Source organism: Castor canadensis, chromosome 1 (assembly GCF_047511655.1).
Source record: "Castor canadensis chromosome 1, mCasCan1.hap1v2, whole genome shotgun sequence".
Taxonomy (NCBI): domain Eukaryota; kingdom Metazoa; phylum Chordata; class Mammalia; order Rodentia; family Castoridae; genus Castor; species Castor canadensis.
The window spans coordinates 52,352,480-52,375,390 of NC_133386.1; the positions used below are offsets into that span (position 1 = coordinate 52,352,480).

Consider the following 22,911-nt stretch of genomic DNA (forward strand, 5'->3'; position numbering starts at 1 on the left):
TAGGTTGCAAAACACAGTAAAGATGCGATCTGCATCAGAAGATAGTTTGTTGGAGCAAGGGTTCAGGTGTCTGACTCATATGACTGAGAAGTCCAGGAAACCAGTGATCAATATGATTACATCCGAGACTGTGCATTTACTTCAAGCTGAGGCTGTAGAGGAAGTCTTATTGCTCCTTTCAGTCTCTGAAGTCTGAAGCAAGATGGCCCCAGGGGTGGAGGTGGAGGATGAAGGGAGGAGTTGGGTTAAGAAGTCATGGAGGCAGAATGGACAGAGTGTGTTGTGTCATGGAGTGTGATATCCACTGCAGGCCAGGAACTCTGATAGGAAGTTGATGCTCAAAGAAGAGTTAGATCCCTGTCATGAAGGAACTTGTAGTCTGCATGAGGAAAATAGCATGTCAGCAAATGAGTGAGAACCATGCTATCCACTTCTCATGAAGTCTGTACAGGGTCCAGAAATGGAGGGCTTCAAAGTAATCCTAGCCTCATGTGAATTGTGATGACATTGACTGTAGCACTGGGATTCAGCCTTGTACACCTGGAAGAGTACATTCAAAGTTTGGAGATGTAGTAGTGAAAATTACTTGTTACATGTTTTTTCTAAGAAGTATTCTTTAGTGTGTGTGTGTGTTTGTGTGTGTATATACGTGTATGTATGCACACACATGTGCACACACTCACCTGAGACTTCTTAATCCTCATCTTTTCTCATTTCTGGCTTCTTACTCTCAACCTGATCCTTTTGTCATTTTCATACAAAGGGCAATATTTCTTCTCACTTAGATTTCAGAATTTCTTTTTATAAAAACAATCTAAATAACCAAATGAGTTTGTTTGTGTCCTTCTAAATTACTACTAGCTTTTTGCATTTGGGCCATGCTTTTTGTGTGCTCTAAGTCACATTACTGGCCCAGCACACTCTGGGATTGACCCAGACCCACCTTCCAAAAGTGAAGAGTCTCCTATTGAATGAACCTCTAAAGCATGTCTTTCAGAAGAACATTTTATTTTGGTGTTGATTTGATTATTTCTTTGTTTATATATCTATTCATTTAGTCTCAAATTGGATTTTTTGGTCAAACTGGGTATGTGGCCCAGAAGACTTTGTAAATATTTTCTCTCATTTCCTTTAAGACTACATAAGTTCACTTCTCTAGATGTAAATTTTTAAGTGCCATCTCTTTCCAGAAATACTTTTAAATGTTTGTGTAGATACTATAAAGCAGGAAAATAAATTAACCAGGTGATTTAGCTTTAAGGCACTGGCTTAAGGTCAGAGACAGACTTGTGGTTTTCAACTGCTTAAGGAGGTGAGATAGAAAAACATAAAAGTAGCTGCCTGGTCCTGTCCTTGGTCCTGCCACTGCTTTTCTGCCTGACTGCCTTTGGTTAGGTCCTTAGCTACAACCACAATCTCCTCTTTTTTTTTGGACAGTTTAAGCTATTTTTCTTCCTTTTTTAAATGTATTTTTTATTTTTTGATTTATCATACATTAATAGTACAAGGGGATTTCATTGTGATAATTCCATACATGCATACAGTGTGCCTTGAATAAATTCACCCCTCCATTATGTTTCCATTCCCCCTTTTTCTCTTCCCCCCCTTTCAAACAGCGTTTGATGTGTTTCATTATGCTGTCTTCATACGTGTGTGTAGTGCACTCTGATCCTCTTCACATCTCACTATCCTTTCCTTACCCTTCCCATTGATTCTCCCCAAATGGTCCCCCATACACATTCATGTCCTATTATTATTGCTTATTCTTATTACCATCATTATTTTAGGTCTAGTTTCCACAAATGAGCTGGAACATATGATATTTGACCTTTTGAGCTTGGCTTATCTCATTCAGCATGATGGTCTCCAGTTCCATGTATTTTCCTGCAAATGACATCATTTCATATTTCTTTATGACTGAGTAATATCCCATGGTATGTATATATGTATATATGCAAACATATGATATACATATGTCATATATTTTTATTCATTCCTTGCTTGTTGGGCACCTTGGCTGATTCCACAGCAGTTTGGCTATTGTGAACAGTGTTGCAATAAACCTGAGTGTGCAAATATCTCTCTTGTATATTGATTACACTCCTTTGGATATATGGCCAAGAGTGGTAATAAGGTAGGCGAACCTCCATGCTGTTTTTCATAGTGGTTGCACTATGAAAACCACCAAGAGTGTAGGATGTTCCACCAAGAGTGTAGGATGTTCCTTTATGCCATCAAGAGTGTAGGATGTTCCTTTATGCCTGTGTCCTTACCAGCATTTGCTGTTATTTGTTTTCTTGACTATGGCAATCTGATGGGGGTGAGAGGGAATCTCAGTGTAGTTTTGATTTGGATTTTCTTTATGGCAAAGGATATTGAACACTTCTTCATGAATTGTTCACCATTTGTATTTCTTCTGAGAACTGTCTATTCAATTCATTTGCCTATTTATTAATTGAATTATTACTTGTTTTTCTGGTTTTTTTTTTTTTAGCTCTTTGTATATTCTAAATATTAATCCCTGATCTGTTGAATAGCTGCCAAAGATTTTTCTCCCATTCTGTGGGTTGTCTCTTGATTCTGGTAACTGTATCTTTTGATGTATAGAAACTTTTAATCTGATGTAATCCCATTTGTCAATCCTTGCTCTTATTTCCTGAGCAATTAGAGTCCTATTCAGAAAAAAAGTTACCGATGCCTGTATCTTCCCAAGTTTTCCATATTTTTTTTCCTGTAGTAATTTCAGTGTTTTATGTCTTACATTAGGATCTTTTATCTATTTAGGGTTTGTTTTTGTACAGGGTGAGAGATAGCAGTCTAGTGTCAGTCTTCTGCATATAGATAATCAGTTTCCCAGTACCATTTGTTGAAGAGACTGTCTTTTCTCCAATGTATGTCTTTGTTTCTTTTGTCAAAGATCAGATGGCTGTAGTTGTGTGGTTTTATTTCTGGATCTATTCTATTCCATTGGACTTCATGTCTGTTTTTGTGCCAGTACCATAATGTTTTAATTACCATGGTTTTGTAGTATAATTTGAAGTCTGGTATTTGATACCTCTAGCATTGCTCTTTCTGCTCAGGATTGCTTTTGATATTTGGGGTCTTTTATTCTTCTATATAAATTTTAGGATTGATTTTTCTGTTTCTTCAAAGAATGAAATTGGGATTTCGATGGGCATTGCATTGGCTTTGTAGATTGCTTTTGGTAGCTCATTTTCATGATATTTTGCCAATCCATGAACATGGGAGGTCTTTCTATTTTTATGGTGTCTTCTTTGATTTTGTTCTTCAAGGTTTTATAGTTTTCCTTGTAGAGGTCTTTTACCTTCTTGGTTAAGTTTATACATAAGTTTGTTGTTTTTTAAGACTATCATGAGTGGTATCGCTTTCCTGATTTCTTTCTCAGCCTGTTCATTGTTGGTATATAAAAAAGACATTGGTTGTCATGTATTGATTTTATATCCTGCTACATTGCTAAAGTGTTTATCAGATCTAGGAGTTTTGTAGAGGAGTCTTTAGGGTCTTTTCAGTGTAGAATCATAACATCTACAAATAGGGATATTTTGACTTCTTCTTTCCCTATTTGAATCCCTTTTATTTCTTTCTCTTGCCTTATTGCTCTGGCTAGGATTTACAGTACTATATTGAATAAGAGTGGTTAGAGTAACCATCCTTGTCTCATTCCTCACTTTAGAGAAAATGTTTTTCAGTTTTTCATTTGGTAAAATGTTGGCTATAGATTTGCCAGAGATAGCTTTTATTATGTTGCGGTATGTTCCTTCTACTCCTAGTTTCTTCAGAGCTTTTATTATGAAAGGATGTTGAATTTTGTCAAAGGCTTTTTCTACATCAATTGATATGATCATGTGATTTTTGTCCTTGATTCTGTAGTACATTAATCATGGTGTGTGATCTTTTTAATGTGTTATTGAATTCAGTTTTTAAATATTTTATTGATAATTTTTGCATCTGTGTTCATTAAAAAGAATGGTCTATGATTCTCTTTTTTTGGTTGTGCTCTTTTCCAGTTCTGGAATTAGTATAATACTGACTTCACAGTTTGGTTGTGTTCCTTCTCATTCTCATTCCTGCAGTAATTTGGGGAGTATTGGTGTTAATTCTTCTTTAAAAGTGTGGTACAATTCAGCAGTGAATTCATTGGGTCCTGGACTTTTCTTTGTTGGGAAACTTCTTATCATTGCTTCAGTCTCATTGTTTATTATAATTCTATTTAAGTGGTTTATACTACCACAATCTTTACTTAAATTTTTGCTCTTGGTTCTTTGTGTTTTCGTGTCACCAAAAGTCCTGGTAGCTGCTGAATTTTTTTTTTTTTAGTACTGCCTTTTGAACTCAGGGCTTCACACTTGCTAGGCAGACACTCTACCACTTGAGCCACTCTGGCAGTCCTGTTTTGTGTTGAGATAGGGTCTCACAAACTATTTTCCTGGGGCTGGCTTAAAACTGTGATTCTCCTGATCTCTGCCTCCTGGAACCTCAGGTACCTGGCTCTGAATTCTTGTTACCAGCTCATCCATTACTTGTGCCTGACTGGGGTGTCAGGGGATACTCTTTGCATAACCTCACTCAGCCCAGAAGATTCTTGCCCAGCAGCCTCAGGTTGGATTCTTTGGTTAAGCTGGTTATCTGGGGGGGAAAGTCCTTGTAAATGTTTTCTCATTTCCTGTTAGATTCATTTGCAGAGTGTTGCTCCCTGCAGAGGTCATTTCTGAGAGCCAATTACTACATAAAAAATATTTTCTTTTATTATTAGTTCAGAATTTGTCTTAGATTAGCTTAGAGTGACCCTTTATGCTTCTCTTAATGTTCAGGGCAAACTTCATCTTTTTCCCTAGTGGTAGCAGAAATTTTGTAATATTACAGAAATGTTCTGCCAGTTGACAGTGATAATTGAAACTGATTTAGTATGTTTAAATTCTAAGGCTCTCAAAGAGACTTTTAATCCTCTTTGTTTATTTAAGGTAGATTAACTTGTTTTATTTTTCTACAAATCCTGTTGCTAAAGCATTTAGTTTCTAGTTTTATAGATGCAGATATATCTTCCATTAAGTAGACGTTATATAGAGAAGCTTAGATTTACTTTTTCATTAAATAAGAACTTTTCTTAATTAAACTAAAAAGCAGGGAGAGGTATTGATATAATAATTTTAAAATTATGGTTGTATGTTGACCCCAACTGTAATAAATCCAGAGAATAAATATGACTTTATTTGTTTGATGATAGGTAGATGTTTCAATTAAAAAAAATTTGTAAATCACTAAATGATGAGTCAAGTAAATAATAATTTAAAAATATGTGCTTAATCACAGAATTCAATTTACACACTTCTTTTCATGAATCTGTCTTTTATAAAATGTGAAGTACATCTGTAAATGTCTTATACTGTATGATTCTCGTCCAAAAATACAGGTAGGTGATATTGAGGCAAGCAACTGTGTTTACAGGTCAAGTCGAGCCAGTGTGGAAAGTTCCTTGTTCTAGGTTAGGTGATTGATATGCTCCATGGTTTCTATTGGCATTTCATTGATGTTTCTCATCTAGCTTCAGCTCTTCGCCACAGGTTTTGATTGATATAATTATTATCTTTATAGTTGATGGCAATAGCCAACTTTAAGCTGTAAATATGCATTTTCCTGATGGAAAAACAATCTGTATCCTTTTAAAGATGTAATAAAGAACATTAAGTTGAAGCTTTTTTTTAATTAAAATGACTTTAATAACAAGTTACATAAAGACAATTTAGTATGTATTTAGCTAAAATTGGTTTGTTTTGTTTTCTCTTTCTTTATAGAGGATGCAAATTTTTGTGTAACTCAGCATATCATTCAGACCTAAAGGTACAAGTGGTTTAGAATGCTCTAGAGTAGGGCTAGGGTGTAGCTCAGGGACTTACATGCATGAGGCCTTGGGCTTAATCTCTGGCTCTGGCAGCACTTAGAGAGAGAAAGAGAGAGACATAGCTTCAGGGTAAGAAACCTAGCTTCAAGTATGAAAACTAGCAAACCAGCTAGGTGTCGGGGAGGAGCTACGTGTAGTACATTTGCACAGGGCTTTGAACCTTAGCACAACCTGGCTGGCCCTCAAGGTCTTAAGTGCAGGAACAGAAAGGGGCTACATGTTAGTAAAATTATTTAAACTAGTTAACTGTCCCCATCCTTTGAGCCTGCTATTCTGCCTCTAGGGATTTATGCAAAGAAAATAATAGAACACACTCAAAGTCTCAGCTGCAAGTTTGTTGAGCATATTAATTTGTAACATCATCCATTTGGAAAAAAAAAAACTTAAATGTCTATCAGAAAGGGAAAGTTAAACCTCTATAAAAGCTGTCAAAAAAAAAGCTGTGGATGCAGGTTTTCAAACTTAAAAAAAATAACCCACAAAAGTTCTTTTTCCAAATGGAATTTTTCTAGGGATTCAAAATATAGAGAAGAAATGGAAGGGGGAGGTGCTTTCATTGAATTGGGGTGGGGATCAGAACCTCTCCCAGTTCACATCTCCTCAACCCCTCATCACCTCTACAAATTCTTGTAAAAGTGCCAAGAGAAAACATTTTAGATGAAAATTTATTGGCATGGAAACATTCACGGTCTACTACATGAAAAAGCAGTTTGAGACTAAAGTGGAAGCTCAGCAGCAGAACATTTTCCTTACATGTGTGAGGCTCTGAGTTTGATTCCCAACATAGCAAAAAAAAAGTAGATTTGAAAACAGTATAATTCCAACTTTATTTAATAAAATGTATGTCTCAGTTATGCTCCTGTATGTTGTAATCTGTGTTGTGTGTGTCAGTTCAGGAAAAAACTTTTTAAACTCTGGATTATAGGTTTTTTAATTCTTTGTCTTTTTGCTTATTTATATTCTTAACTTTAAAAACAATTACCATTTATTATTTCATAGTAAACATTTAAAAAACATATATTAGTTTCTAGAAAATGGTATTGGAATATACAGCTTTTGACACAATGCAAGTAGCTTTTAACTTTAAAAAGATTTGCAAAAATAGTATTTGTTTTCTATTCCAGTTATTGCTACATAAATGAATCAGCCCCAAACATTAACTTGTAACACAACAGCAATTGATTATCTTATTAGCTCTCATAGTTAACATGGGAGAGTTTGGGAAGGGCTCTGCTGGATGGTTCTGGCTGAGTCTCACATGGCTAGGGGTTGCCCAGGTTTCTCTTTCTCTTTGTATTGACTTGGGTCTCTCTGCTAAGGCCAGTTTGGACTTTCTTAGAGCATGGCAACCTCTAGGACAGTCAGATACCTTGCATGGCAGCTCAGGTTTCCAAAACTAAGTGTATCAGTGAGCAGAATAGCAGTTCAGTTACCTTCTATGACCCAAGCATGGACACCAGCAAGACATAAGCCTATAAATCCTAAGCCCATCAAGATTGAAGGTAACCAGGTATATAATTTGTAGGCCCCAATCCAAAATGAAGACAAGAGGTCCTTTGTTCAAAACTAGTTAAGGATTTCAGGACAGTAGCAGCAGAGCCCTTCTACATGTGGGACCCTGTATGACTGTAGAGGTTGCAGGCCTATCAAGCCAAGCCTGGGGAGGGAAACTTGACCCCATGCCCCAATGAGGAGACTGTTAAGAGCACACTGTAGAAAAGCATGTGAGATGAGAAATAATGATATGATCATGTTTGGAAAATAATATCTCCCAAAGGCTCTATGACTCATTTCCAATTTGGTGGCTCAAAGCAGAGTTGGCCATTACAGAGGAGACTGTACTGCAGGTCATTACTGCAGATTGCCAGAACAGAAATAGGGATGTATTTTACAACTCTTGGTTGCCTCTAAATAAAGGATTGCAAAAATACATGTTTTTGTGGTAGTAGGGCTTGAACACAGAGCCTCACACTTGCTAGGTAGGCATTCTATCACTTGAACCACTCTGCCAGCCCCTAAAAATACATGTTTTTCTATCTGTTAAGGACTAAAATGTGCCCCTTCCAGAATTCATGGGTGGCAGCTTTAACTCTCAGTGATGATATTTGGCCTTTAATGAGGTAACAAGGTGAAATGAGGTCTTAAGGGAGGGGGTTCTAATCCAATAGGACTGGTGCTTTTTTTTTATTGTTTTATTATTCATATGTGTATACAAGGCTTGGGTCATTTCTCCCCCCTCCCCCCACCCCCTCCCTTACCACCCACTCCGCCCCCTCCCTCTCCCCTCCACCCCCTCAATACCAGGCAGAAACTATTTTGCCCTTATCTCTAATTTTGTTGAAGAGAGAGTATAAGCAATAATAGGAAGGAACAAGGGTTTTTGCTGGTTGAGATAAGGATAGCTGTACAGGGAGTTGACTCACATTAATTTCCTGTGCATGGGTGTTACCATCTAGGTTAATTCTTTTGGATCTCACCTTTTCTCTAGTTTCTGGTCCCCTTTTCCTATTGGCCTCAGTTGCTTTTAAGGTATCTGCTTTAGTTTCTCTGCGTTAAGGGCAACAAATGCTAGCTAATTTTTTAGGTGTCTTACCTATCCTCACCCCTCCCTTGTGTGCTCTCACTTTTATCATGTGCTCAAAGTCCAATCCCCTTGTTGTGTTTTCCCTTGATCTAATGTCCACATATGAGGGAGAACATACGATTTTTGTTCTTTTGGACCAGGCTAGGACTGGTGCCTTTTTAAGAAGAAGAATAGACACCAGGAGTTCATACACAAAGGAAAGGCAATATGGCAAGGTAGCTGATTGCAAGCCTAGGAAAGAGGCCTCAAGAGAAAGTAACCCTGCTGACGCCTTGATCTTGGACTTCCAGCCTTCAGAACTGTGAGGAAACAAATTTCTTTTGTTTGAGCCACCCAGTGTATGGTATTGCTGTAATAACCCTTGCAAGATCACATAATATATATGATTTACAAATATGCACCTTTTTAGTAGTACTGCCTTCCTTCTTTCCTTCCTTCCTCCCTCCCTCCCCCTCCATTTCTCTCACTCTCTCTCTTCCCTCCTTTAAACTGAAAAGGGGTCTCCCTATATAACCCAGACTGACCTGGACTCCCTATGTAGCTCAGACTAGCCTCAAATTCAATCTTCTGTCTTAGCTTCCTGAATGGTGGGATTATAGGCATGTATCATGCCTATAGGCTGGGATTAGGTTAGTAATCCTAACCCATTGGAGATTTAAGGTTCTCTGTCAACTTCTAAGGAAAACCAAATTTAATAGCAAATGCCATATTTTAAGTAATGTTTCTTCTTGAATAACATTCTGATATATTCAATATTTATTTTCCCTGAGTGTTACTTATGTCTAGAAAAGGGTTGTGTCTACTTTAATACTGTAGTTCATTTATGGGTTTGTATAATGTAAAGTAATGTTGTTTTTAATCCCTGGAAATTATCTGCAAGGATGGCCATGAACAAATCCTCCTACCCTCTCTGTGTATGCTCCTCCCCTCAATGGCTGGAGTCTGTTTTACCTCTTCTTGAATCTAGGTTGGCCTTGTGATTTGCTCTGACCAATAGAATGTGGTGGACGTGGCACTTTGTGATGTCTAGACTGAGCCTTCTAGAAAGGTACTGTAGCTACCACTTTTTGTCCTCTTGAAAGCCCAGCTCCATGTAGCAAAACCTGCCTGTTCTGCTGGAAGGCCTTTTAAAGGGAAAAGTCTTGGATTGGGAACTAAAAAGATGTTCTGGAGGAACAGGAGGGATGGGAATAGAGTGGGAAAGTGCCAAAGACAGGCTGCACCTGCTGTGCCTGGTTGTGTGGCTGAGAAGGAACTGAGGAATGGGGCACAGGGGTTTCCATTGGCCTTGGAGGCTTGTTGACTTGCCCTGGGTTTGGCACTTGGCAAGGTTAGAGCTGCCAGTGTTGTCTGATGTAGGGCCTGGCAGGGTGTTGTACCTAATTGCCTCAGATAGTTGCCGGCCTTTTTCTAAGCACTGGCTCTGGGAATTGGCTCCTGAACACACATTGCCTTGAAAAAGCTCTATTGTGATGGCTGCTTGACTATTGTTATTGTGCCACCTCCCCCACTAATATGTTGAAGTCCAAACCCAGTACCTCAAGTGGCCTTACTTGAAATACAATCATAACAAATGTATTTACTTAAAATGAAGTAAAAATGGAACACACTGGGCTCTAATCCAATATAGCTGATGCCATTATAAAAAGGGAAATTTGGACACAGACACATAGAGAACAACACATGATGATGGAGGCAGAGATCAGATGACACAGAAGCCAAGAAATGCTAACAATTGCCAGAAACCATCCAAAGCTAGGAGAGCGGCATGAAGAGTTTCTCCCTCAGGGAGAAATCTTGGACTTCTAGACTTTGCAACTGTGAGAAAAGACATTACTGTTGTTTAAGTCTGTGGTACTTTGATGCGGCAGCTCTAGAAAACTTGCTCAAACACCCAACCCTCTTTCTCCCCTTTTATCTCAGCCTGCAGATCTAGGTGAATGGTCACAGGGATAAACTTGTGCCACTGATGAGGAAGCAGCCAAAAGGCATCGCATCTTAATCCAGCTAACATTAAAAGTCTCATTTCTTCAAAAAATTTCATGAAAGGCAACTTATTGGCATCCCTGGTACAAGGAGAAGCAGATAATATTTGATAGAACCACCCTGTATTACTTTTGAAATTATGCCCAGTGATGGTGTAAGACTTTTCTGCCCACAGATATAGGTCTTCACTTATTCCAGAGTTTACAAGGAGTTATACAATATAGTCATTTGCACGATTTTTTTAGTGCCATAATTATCGAAGGCTGATATTAGAATCTTAAAAGTGGCATATCATATTCAGAGATGTTTAGTGCTTTATAATAACAATAATATTGGATACATTATGCAGTGATATTGGAAGTTACACTTGCAAAATAGTAATGGTAATAGAACAGTCTGAAATAGAAAAAGTAGAAAATGTACAATGGGAGAGAAAAGCATGTTTTATTCACCACATTTTGGCTATTTATGTTGTCAGGTCAGAAGTCAGGGAAGAGCTTATGGTTGACAAATTGTCACACCATCCATAGGCTGAATGATTCAGGTCAACCTATACAATTCTGATTGATGTGGGAGATTTTCAGTCACTAGAATCAAAAAGCGTGGATGTGGATGTGTTGTCATTTTTCAAAATATTTTTTGCTCTTTAAAATAGATTTGCTTTATGTAAATAAAAATTGACTTTCTAAGCAAACATGTATTTGCTATAATTTAGCTTAATAAGTTGATTGTCCTCTAGTTGCTCATTGATCAAATGATCTGATTGATCATTTATTTTTAAAATATATTTGGAAAAAACTATATAACGTATATTCCTTTATTCCACGGAAGTATAGTTTTTAGTTTTAACCTAATTAAATTTACCCTGTCCTTTTTTTTCTTTTTGTTTAGGGGATTGAACCCAGGGCCTCAGGTTTGCTAAGCAATTGCTCTACTACTGAGCTACATCCCCGACTCTACCCTGTCTCTTTAATACTTTGATTTATTGATGTCACTCATCATTGAAAACTTACAGAAAACTATGACGAAAATAAATCTATAAGGAGCCTAAGAAATTCTTTGCCATGTGAATTGATATAACAAATGATGATACTTTAAAAAAATTTTACTATCATATTATTGTGTACAGGGGGTACAATTGTGACATTTACAAAAAGGCTTACAATATAATATATCATAGTTAAATTAACCCCCTCCATCATTCTCCTTTATCCCTGTCTTCCCATTCTTAGAATAGTTTCAGCAGGTCTCATTTTTCCATTTTCATACATGAATACATAATCCACCCACCATATTCACCCTCCTACATCCTTTCCTTCTATCCTCCTCCTTCCCACTGGTACCAACCCCCGACAGGACTTGTTTTACCTCTCTGAACAAATGCTGATTTAGAGTTTTAGATGTATTCTGTACCAATTAGAACATTTTGTGAAATTTTGATTAAATATTTCTTTAGCAGCTTAATTATCCTTAGTCCAAGAGCATTATATTTAAAACCACCAAGATTAAACAAAGTTGTGGAAGTGCCAGGGCAGCTGAGATAGGAAAAAAGGAGTGAATTAATTCCCTATGTCCAACTCACAAGAATCAATTTAGCCTGGTGTATGTTCCCATGGGACCTGCCTTTGCTAGGTTACTTTCATAAAGAAAGCTTTTTCTCTTTTATTTTTTCTCTTTGATTTTGGAACCATTGATCCACAAGCTAGTTTACAAACATCTGCTCTTTCCTAAGGTCTCTCAGTGCTCTTGAGATTGTCACTCACTCTTTCCTTGGTGGATCAGGAAGGTACTATCCAATGCAAGAATGTGAAACCATTTCCATAGTGTCTCAGGCCATTACACAAACCCCATTTTCTTGGAGCAATTATATGTAAATTCTATGCACCCTTCTGCTCCATCCAACTCTGAAATCATACAAGGGATTCTTCCCAGACACTGGGGGCCTCACAGTTCATCCTCGGATTCAACAGGCATGCACTGAGAGGAGAGGCTGGGCAGAATCAGTCTTGGTGTTTATCCCTCTTTCTAAGCCAGCAAAGACTTTTTCACTTCTGTAGGGCAGGATATTAATGACTTTTCTGAAGGGCGAAAGTCCTGTGGTTACTTCTATAGCCTTTGTTCATTTGCAGTATTTCCTTCCATTCCAACTATCCCAATCTCTGTCTGAATGCTGTCAGCTTTAATTTGTGTGGTAAAATGATCACTTGAAAAGTGCAAATGTTATGCAGTGATACCGATGACAGGACCTCACTCACTAACCCATGTTCACTCTCCAAGTAGCATCTTATCTTCCAAGACCAAACTCTCTTCAGAACTCTGAGTTACCATTTTCCCTCTTGTGGTTTACCACAAGGCTACCATAGACAGACTCCTGTTAGATTTCATTATGGTGTCTCCTGCTGTGTGACTCGGGTGGGTTACTCACTGAGTCTGAGTGATACTAACAGAATCACCATTGCAGTATCATTGAGATGGAATTAGATGGATATTGTAAAAGGAAGAAGCACTCAGTTTGGGATTAGCTTTCATTGCCTTTTTTTTGTTTTTAAGTTTTTTTTTTTTAATGGTACTGGAAATGATTGACCCTAGGGCTTCATGCATGCTAGACAATTGTGCCACCATTGAGCCACACCCCCAGCCCTGCTTTTATTGCTTCTGAAGGTATTGAGTTTCTGTTACTCTAATGGATTTGTGAAAAGCCAGCAGAAATGAGCTGATTCTCATAACCTGAGTAATTGCAAAATACCTTTTTCCATTCTGTTTCCTTCTTTCTTTCCATCTCACCTGGGATATAGACTTATATTCATTAAATGAGTAAGGCTCTTTCTTCCTTTCTTTCTGGGTGGTATGGGACTTGAACTCAGGGCTTTGACTTGCAAGACAGGCACTCTAACACTTGAGCCATACCTCCAGCCATCTTTTTAAGAATGTTATACTGGTATATATTTTTTTAAAAAAGAAATATGGGGTAATAATTTTCTAGAATCCAATATTCAGAAACCTAAGAACTCTTCTTTGGTTTCCAGTCCTTACGAAGTTGGAGAGAGGGTGAGGCTTGTGAGAAGGCCCTCTATCAGTCTCTCCCCATAGCCATCATTCCCAGGACTTGGCTGGGTTCCTCGGAGTGGCAACCAGCTTGTGGAGAAAGGCTGTAGGCTCTGAGCTCCGTGCATGTGCTCCTCCTCGTTGGACTCCATTCACTTTGGGCAGAAAACAAGAGAGGCTGCTACGACTTCTACCTGCCTGGTGGAAGTCTCATTATTTGTATGTTATTAACACTTGGTATAAAGTAAGGGTGAAAATTTATGTCCTATACAGCCACTGGATGATGACCTCCAATTCTGAAATTTAAAAATTTCTGCTGCCTTGGGAGATGGTTACAGTGTGAGAATCCTGGTATGAAGACATATTTAACAGTGATTTATCAAATCTGCAATCTCATGTCATTGCTTTGTTGCAGATTGATGTTCTCAAGGCAGATCTGGAAAGTGCAGAATGGAAAGTTCTGGAAAACCTTATTGTGGAAGATGTCCTTGAACAAATTGGACAGCTCATCTTTGAGATCCATCTCCACTGGCCGGGGTTTGAAGTCAGTGGCAGTGATAACAGTGTCGTGCGGTTCTGGTACAGCGTCCTCAAAGAGCTGGAGCAGAGGGACTTCAGGCTTTTCCACAGTTATAAAGATTTATCAAAACCTCAGCAATTCCTGAAGAAAGACATGTTCAACGCTAGTAGCTGCTATACTTTGAGCTGGGTGAATACGAGATGGAAATAGGGTCCAGGCCCTTACCAAGAACACAAGGCAGGATTTGCAGATGGGGTGCGTCCACTCTTCCCATTGTGGGTTCATTCCTCCAGCTGCCTCCAGCCTGTTGTCTGCTGGATAGGGATTGCATTGTCTATGCAATGCTTGATGTGTGACAGGGGCACAGTTAATACTTGAGGAAGGGATGAACACAGTCAATCCCATGTGCCCAGACTCAGGCTCTTTGCCTTTTGCCTTTGACAGAGTGGGCATGTCCTGTACTGTCAGTGGAGAGTAATTCCCTATTCATCCAGTCTTCCCTAAAATTCATTATGTATCTATAGTCCAACATTAAAATGAAATTACAAAAGTTATCCATTTTTACTAGGCTGGTGAGATTCTTAAGTTCATTATCCACTATTTAAAACTGGGTCTCTCATTTGACTTTAACTCACTTCTTCACAGAGTTTGCTCCCCCACCTTGTCAGTGGCATTCTTTACAACCTTGTGGATTTCAATCATTTTTTCTCAGCCTCTACTGAAGCCTGGCTGTGGCTTTGTAAGAACTATTCGTTCTAGTTTCTGAGAACTCAGACACCAAATCCTGTCACTAGGTTTAAAAAACTATCAAGAGCTTTGATTCAACATTCTTTTCATTCTCAGCTTAAATCTCCTTCATTTCTCATGAAACTAAGCACAAAGCAGAATCCACACATCTTTGCTGTTGCCTCTTCGCCTTCAAGCATGACTTGCCCACACTGTCAAGTCTTTTTTAACATGCTATCTCACCTGTTAAGTGCAGATTTCTTTACTGCCAGTTTACTTCCAGTGGCTTCCCCTTCCTAAGATTGCTACATAGAGTTTAGTGGTTCCACTCTTTCTTTCTTTTCCTTTTCTTTCCCTTCTCACCTCCCACTCCCTCCCTCTTTCCCTCCCTCCTCTCCTCTTCCCCATTCCCTCCCTCCATTTTCTCCTTCCTCCCTTCATTCTCTCCTTCCATTCCCCCTCCCTCCCTCCCTACTTCCTCCATCCATCCATTCCCTTCCTTTCTTCCTTCCTTCCTCCCCTTGTTTTTCTACTTTTTTTTTGAGGTCACACTATGTAGTGTGTACTATGTATGTGTGTACACTATGTAGGTTGGCCTGGAACTTGCTCTATACTCAGGCTAGTTTCAGTGTGCAGTCTTCCTGTCTCACCTTTTGGGTGCAATTCTTTTTTACATTTTTAAACTTATAAAGAATATGTAGGTTCTCAATAGTGAAATGATTTCAAGGATTCCTATTTACAGGAGTAGACTTTCCTGGGAATAATTTTTGAAATTTCTATTTTGCATAAACTAAGTGGCATAAAAATAAATCAAATTATTATCTTATTGTAGATTATGCATTTGGGGCATTTTTTACATTCTTAGAGAGTACGAAAACTGTACATTGTTTGTTGGAAAAACTAGGGGAGGGAGTAGAGAACTGATTATTGCTATACTTTATCCCTTCCCCCAGTTTTTTTTTTTTAAACTTGCTTCTACCCTCACACATTCCCTGGATTGGCTTTTGTTTCTTATAATGGTTTGAAAATATCATTCCTCATGTGATAAGCCAACACATATTAGGATGGGATAATTTTACTAACTTGAGTTCAAAAGAAAACAGAATTTCTGAAATAGCTGTGTTGATTTTTTAAAAAATATAAATGAGGTTTTGATTTTAAAATTCATAGTACACCAGTAAAAGTTGCTGGGCTGAGAAGACCAGCTTGGATACATGTGATTAGAAATGGGAGTTCATTTCCTCCGAGGTCCATAGATCTTCCGCCTGTGCAGAGGGTTCATAATCCACTCTCAGGTGCTTTTACATAGTTGTTTTGTATGGCCTTGTCTCCAAAGCAAAACGAATGTTCAGTTTTGTTTGGATTATATCACAACTATTTTTTTCATAAAAATTTTATACGCTGAAATATATACATTAGTAAATATTCTTATACTAAGGTATGGAGTGAATCTAGTCTTAAGTGTCCAGTCTGATGAACTGTTAGATATGTACACAGTCATATCAAGATTTTTAATTCCTGGAATTAAAGATTTCTGACATTACTGAAAGCTATTTTGAATAAGGCAAGTTAGCCATTTATTCCAAATTGATGGTGTAGAACGTTGACTTCATCACACTATGTTTATCTGAAGCAAGAATGGATGTACTGTTAAAAAATAAATCACAAACACACCCACCCATACCCACCTACTAGGCAGCCTGTTCAATGGTTGTTCATACTTATTTCTTTTCATGGGTAGTTTGAAACTCATGATGAATATTCTGATGGTTGCTATGGTTTCTCTGCCATGAGAATTAACTATTTTTCTCATGATAAAGAAGGCCAGGATTTCTTAAACTCAGTACCATTGTCATTTGAGTTTGGATGGCCATTCTGTGTATTGTAGGATGTTTAGTAGTATTTCTGGCCTCTACCTGCTAGAAGGCAGGAGCAACAACCCCACTCTCCAAGTTGTAATAATTAGATATATTTGTAGACAGTACCAAATGTCCCATATGGGGCAAAACCACCCACCGTGGAGAAATACTTATGTAGACTATGAGAGGAGGGCCAGGCTACTACAGCACTGGTGTTTGCTTGTAGAGAATAGGCAACACAAAATTCTCTAGTAAGGAATGAACAGTAACCATCACCACCAGAGCAAACACAAAAGCAAAAACATCACAAACAAAATACAACAAACAAAACCAAGTTACTATTTATCCAGAGCTCACGATGTGCCAGGCACTCTGCATAAATTATCCCTAATTCAACAACTCAACAAGGAAGTGTAATTTTCCCTACAGGTGGTAAGGAAACTCTGAGCATTCATATTTATTGAGATTACAAGTAGAGGTCATATTTATTGAGATAACTAGTAGATGGTGGCACAGGAGTCTACACTTTAGTCTGTCACACCCCACAAAGGCCATGCCCAGCCCCTACCACTGTGCAGCCACCGTAGCCATCACCAAGGGAAAATGTTTCCTTGGAAGGGTACTTTTTGCATCCCTACTAGTAAAAGTGTGTATGTCCGTGGATGGGGGGATTACAAGTATACTTAAATTAGACCTGAGATTTGGGATAATTCTGTAGCATACAGGTTTGCTTAACTTGACCCATCTACATAATTAAAATTATCTTGTTAAGCGAAGGCCTACTGAAGAAACACAGGAACTCAACTACTTTGTTGATGCAGTTAGGCCACAAGGCCTGGGAGGGACACTTGCTCTGGCTTGTCCCTATGCTTGGTACTTTTCTCTTGGATTTTAGACAGGAGTTTCACTTAGAACTTCAGAGTGATTCTCCTCTGCTTAAAACTTGTCTTTGATCTGCATATAAGTGAGTTAAGATGTATCTGTGATATATATCTCTTTATTAACTTTTACCAGAGTAGTGTTTCATAAATGATTCTGAAAATACAAATTTAATAATGTTCTTATCAAATGATTAAAAAGACCTTCACTTTTTAGGTGAAAGGAATTTGAAAATGAGAGATTCAGAAGCTGACTTTTAGCAGACTTTATGTCAGAATTTGAGGTGAAAGTCAAAGAAAAACAATTCTCCTCTTCCTATCTTCCATTGTGATTGTATTGATGCCATCAAAGTAGGTTATCATGTAAATATTTGTAACTATTTGACATGTTCACATGAAGAGAGCCAGGGAAAATCAAACTGACTGAAGGTCCACTAAAATTTACATCAGGGTAGAATAAAAGTAAATGCATGAATTTACTGTGTTTAGTCCAATTGTTATTCATGTAAGCATTTCTGCCTTGGTTATAAGATCCAGTAAATGCAGTCCAAGATTTGAATGTCTTAGGTATTAAATGTTTGAATTTGCAAAGCTTGGATTAAACTAGAAAGCCAGGCTCATATTTTGCTATTGAAGCCTTATTTAAATAGATGATTCTACTTGACAATGCAACAGTACCGCCAGGCTCAATTCAGGTCATTGTCCTTTTTTGCTGATGATAAATTTATGTTTGCTTTTTGTTTTTTGTTTGTTTGTTTGTTTGTGGTGCTGAGGATCAAACCCAGGGTTTTGTGCATATGAGGCAAGTGCTCTCCCGCTGAGCTACATCTCAGCTCTTTTATGTTTGCTTTTTAAATAGTAACATAATCCTTTTTAGACCATTCAATTGTTGGCACTTTGTGAATTCAATAATATACTTCCTCTTATGTTCAAATATCTTCCTTTTATTTATATTGAAGGATGTGTTTGAACCTTGCTTATATGAAATCATGACCTAGAGATTCAAATTTTTAAAACCACCTTAATTGGGAGATTTTAAACAAATTTAAAATAATTTTTATGTTTCTGTTCTAGAGAAAATCAAGTAGGCTTAACGTCATGTTTTATGTGTAGAACTATATGCAAAAATATTAATTCAGTGCAATTTTTTTTGGCAGCATTGGGGTTTGAACTCAGGGCTTCACACTTTGCTAAGCAGACACCCTACCAACTGAGCCACACTGCCAGCCCTCTAGCTCTTTTTTTTTTTTTATTATTTGTGTGCATACATTGGTTGGGCCATCTCTCCCCCCTGCCCCTGCCCCCTCTCTTTCCCCTCCACCCCTCTTGCCCTCTAACTCTTGGTGCATCAAAACTAATGTTTTCTAAAACCAGCAATTTCATATTCTCTCATATAAAGTATTGTAACTTTTTTTAGTGATTTGCTTTGTATAATAAGATAGAAATAAGGTATTTTTTGGGCCAAATTTGAATTCCACTTTGGATTATTTTAATAGGGAAGCCAAATATATACAGCACTGATAGCCAATCAATATGTATCAGTTGAAGACATCTGCTGTACAACATGTTGATTATAGTTAATAACAATGTATTGTATACTTGAAAATTGCTGAGAACAGATTTCAAATGTTCTCACCAAAAATAAAAGATCCAAAGATAAGTATGTAAGGTAAAGATGTTAATTAGCATGATTTAGTCATTTTACAATGTTCACATATACCAAAATGTCTTGTTGTACACTATAATATGTATAATTTTATTCATTAATTTGAAAAAGTATGTCCCTTTAAATACTTTGTACATATACAAAACAAAATGAATAAGCAAAACTCAGCAGTAGAGGGATAGTTTTTGGTAAATGGCTATTGTTCTGAGTTCCCCAGTTGTCCTCTTCCAGTGCAGCCCCTGTCACAGGATGCCTTGACTTCCCCATGATGGAGTAATGGAATATTAATGTAAACCCCATGGACAGTTACAAGCCAATGCACAGTACAGCAGGCAGCCTCCAGGAGCCTGACTCAGCACTGCATCTGGCTTCTATTCTAGCTGCTTTGTCTTCTGCCTTATTTGTTGTTGGATATTGGGGAGATCATTACACACCTCTGGGCGGGCATAGACAAGAAGCAAATATCCAAGTGGGATCTATAACATTAATAAGAGACCACAATTATATATCAATAGAAATAAGATATTAATTATTGTTGTAAGAAAATATTTGAAGTCAGATCCAATGTCATTTGCTCAGGGACCCACCTACTTAAGGCCTCCAGCAGTAACTCCCCAATGGCCTCTTACTCTCCTCCATATGTTTTAATGTATCTGCTGCATGCCTGACTTTAGAAGCAGACTGTAAGCTCCATGAGGGTAAGGGCCCATGTCTGTAGCCCTAGTTTCTACCACGAAAGCTGCTTAGACAAAAGGTGCTCAGTAAATATTTGTTGAATATAAATCTAAAATGCTCTTTCACATTGAATTTTCCTATAAAATTTCAAAATCGTTTGCTATTGAAGTTTTCTCTGGCATTAAAAACACCTTTGGAAATTAGAGGGACAGATGTCTTTCATTCGTTAACTTAAATTTGGACACAATATGTCTTTTTCTTTACATAGTTATTTATTATGCTGCATATGGTAGTCCCCATCTCTGATTAAAAGATGCTAACCTGGCGATCTTCTTGACCTTAGAGAATTGAGAGCTATGTCATGACTGAATTAAAGAAATACAATAATAATTGGAGGCTTAATTAATAATAGGTAGCTCTTATTCTTGGAATATTAAACCTTAGTCTTCCTTTCTTATTATTGTCCTTTCTTGTATCAATTCCCAAGAAATAATCTTTTTGAGTCATTATGTAAAAGAAAATTCAGTATATACAACTCATAGTAGCACAGAGAATAATTCTTATTTTATGAGAGAAGGAAATTAAGATGGTATGAGGCTATTTGAAACAGGGTAGGGATTGGTATTTTTTTTAATTTTTATTTTATTCATATGTGCATACAATGTTTGGGTCATTTCTCCCCCCTTCCCCCCGCTCCTCCCTTACCCCTTCTTACCCCTTGCTATCAGGCAGAAACTATTCTGCCCTTATCTCTAATTTTGTTGAAGAGAGTATAAGCAATAATAGGAAGGACCAAGGGCTTTTGCTAGTTGAGATAAGGCTAGCTATACAGGGAGTTGATTTGCATTGCTTTCCTGTACATGTGTGTTACCTTGTAAGTTAATTCTTCTCGAACTAATCTTTTCTCTAGTTCCTGGTCCCCTTCTCCTATTGGCCTCAGTTGTTTTAAAGTATCTGCTTTAGTTTCTCTGTGTTGAGGGCAACAAATGCTATCTAGTTTTTTGGGTGTCTTACCTATCTTCATACCTTCCTTGTGTGCTCTTGCTTTATCATGTGATCAAAGTCCAATCCCCTTGTTGTGTTTGCATTTGATCTAATGTCCGCATATGAGGGAGAACATACGATTTTTGGTCTTTTGGGGCAGGCTAACCTCACTTAGAATGATGTTCTCCAAGTCCATCCATTTACCTACGAATGATAACATTTCATTCTTCTTCATGGCTGCATAAAATTCCATTGTGTATAGATACCACATTTTCTTAATCCATTCATCAGTGGTGGGGCATCTTGGATAAAATGGATAATAAATACAGTAGTTGAAAGAGTAAAATCAAGGTGTGGGAAGGTATTCTAAGACTTAAGTAGGAGCCAAGAAAACGCCCCTGTGGACACAGAGAAAGTGATAGGGCCAGAATAATGTCTTCAGATATAAGTTCTATTTTACTAAAGGATGAAAAAACATAATCTAAATAGCTATTTTTTAAAAAACTGCCTAATTCAGAGGTAGTCAGAGGACAAAAAAACTGATATAAGTAGTTGGATGTGGTGGCACATATTTGCAATCCTAGCTACTCAGGAGGCTGAGGCAGGAGGATCATGAGTTTGAGGCCAGCCTGAGCAACATAGTGGGACTTTATCTCAAAAAAAAATTATGACACAAATCCAACGGTTTTAAGCAAATACAAGTGACATTTTGAGGAGGCAGGATATACAGAGATCTTGACACTGGTGTCAACTGGCTGCATTCTATCAAACAAGGGTCATCACCTCTCTTGGCCTATTTTCTTCTCTTACGTTGACTATTTAATTTCTAAAGTTTCTCCTACCTTGAACATCTCATTGTTTTGAACTCGTGAGTAGGTGAGGCATAGACAATGATAGGATAACTTCTTGATCAGTGTGCTGTTAGAATCTGAATGTCCTTCTAAACGTCTTATGTTAAACTCTCATCTCCAATATTATTAAGAGTTGAGGCCTTTGGGAAGTGACTGGGCATAAGAGCAGAATCTTTGTGAATGGATTCATGCTCTTATAAAAGGCCAGAAGGAACTTGTTTCCCCTTCCACTATGTGAGGAAGCAGTAAGAAGGTACTATCTTTGAAGCAGAGAACCAGCCCTCATGAGACACTGAATCTGCTGGTACCTTGATCTTGGACATCCCAGCTTCTGGGACTATGAGAAACAAATTTGTTTGTAACTTGTCCAACTGCAGGCATTTTATTATAGCAGCCTGAATGGGTACATGATATTAACAGAAGTCTTAGGATAAATACACAAGAATCCAAATGATGTGCTCATGAATAAGGAAAAAGGTCAGATAAGAAGAATCCATCATGATAATTTTTTTGTTAGTAAGAGAGGTATCCTTAGGAAAAGTATGTTTTTGAATTGATCACATATCTAAACTCATGGTTCTAAAAAACAGAATGTAGGTTCATAGACTATACTAGTTTATACTTCTATGCCTTTAGACTGTTCCAACATGACAATATCTAAATATACTAAATACAACTATATGTATCTCCAAAAACCCTTCTGTATATGTACATGTGTGTATATGTACGTGTATATGTGTACATGTGTGTATGTATGTGTATATGTGTGTATGTGTACATGTATGTATGTGTATATGTGTGTACATAGACCCTTGGTATCCGTAGGTCTATGGCTCCAAGGAGACCACCACTGAGGAAAAACCACAGATGCTCAGGGTGCACAGAGTTCAGTGCTGTATTGTGATGCTGATTCATTTTTCCCATAACACAGCCCAACTTCCACTAAAGACATGCCTAGGAATAAATCTCAAATTTTCACTTTATCACTTAAACACATAACATGCCCCTTTTGGCTTGGGAAGACTGTCGTAATGTTTATCTTGCTTTTTTGGTAACATTTGCTTTGAGGAAGCGTATTTGCAAAAAACTAAGGCCAGGGAAACTCTCAGCAGATCATGATTTAAACACAACTGATAACATAGGACTGGCTGAGCTTTTCCACAACTGAGCTGCGTAGTACACATGGAAATTGAAGATTTTTATTTTTGAAATTTCTT

The 22,911-nt window shown here is 37.7% G+C and overlaps 1 protein-coding gene across 3 annotated transcripts in view; it reads left to right on the forward strand.

The window, feature by feature from the left end:
• Positions 1-22,911, forward strand: part of Mettl24 (methyltransferase like 24) — a 143,446-nt gene that overhangs the window by 94,253 nt on the left and 26,282 nt on the right. Inside the window, exons 5-6 of one of the 3 annotated variants that reach the window (XM_074076941.1) lie at positions 8,645-8,805; positions 13,951-15,612. In XM_074076941.1, coding sequence (XP_073933042.1) covers positions 8,645-8,805; positions 13,951-14,200 — 411 coding nt within the window. In that variant the 3' untranslated portion in view covers positions 14,201-15,612. Of the gene's footprint in view, positions 1-8,644; positions 8,806-13,950; positions 15,613-22,911 lie in introns of those variants that run through there. The other 2 variants (XM_074076959.1, XM_074076952.1) reach the window with 2 other exon arrangements.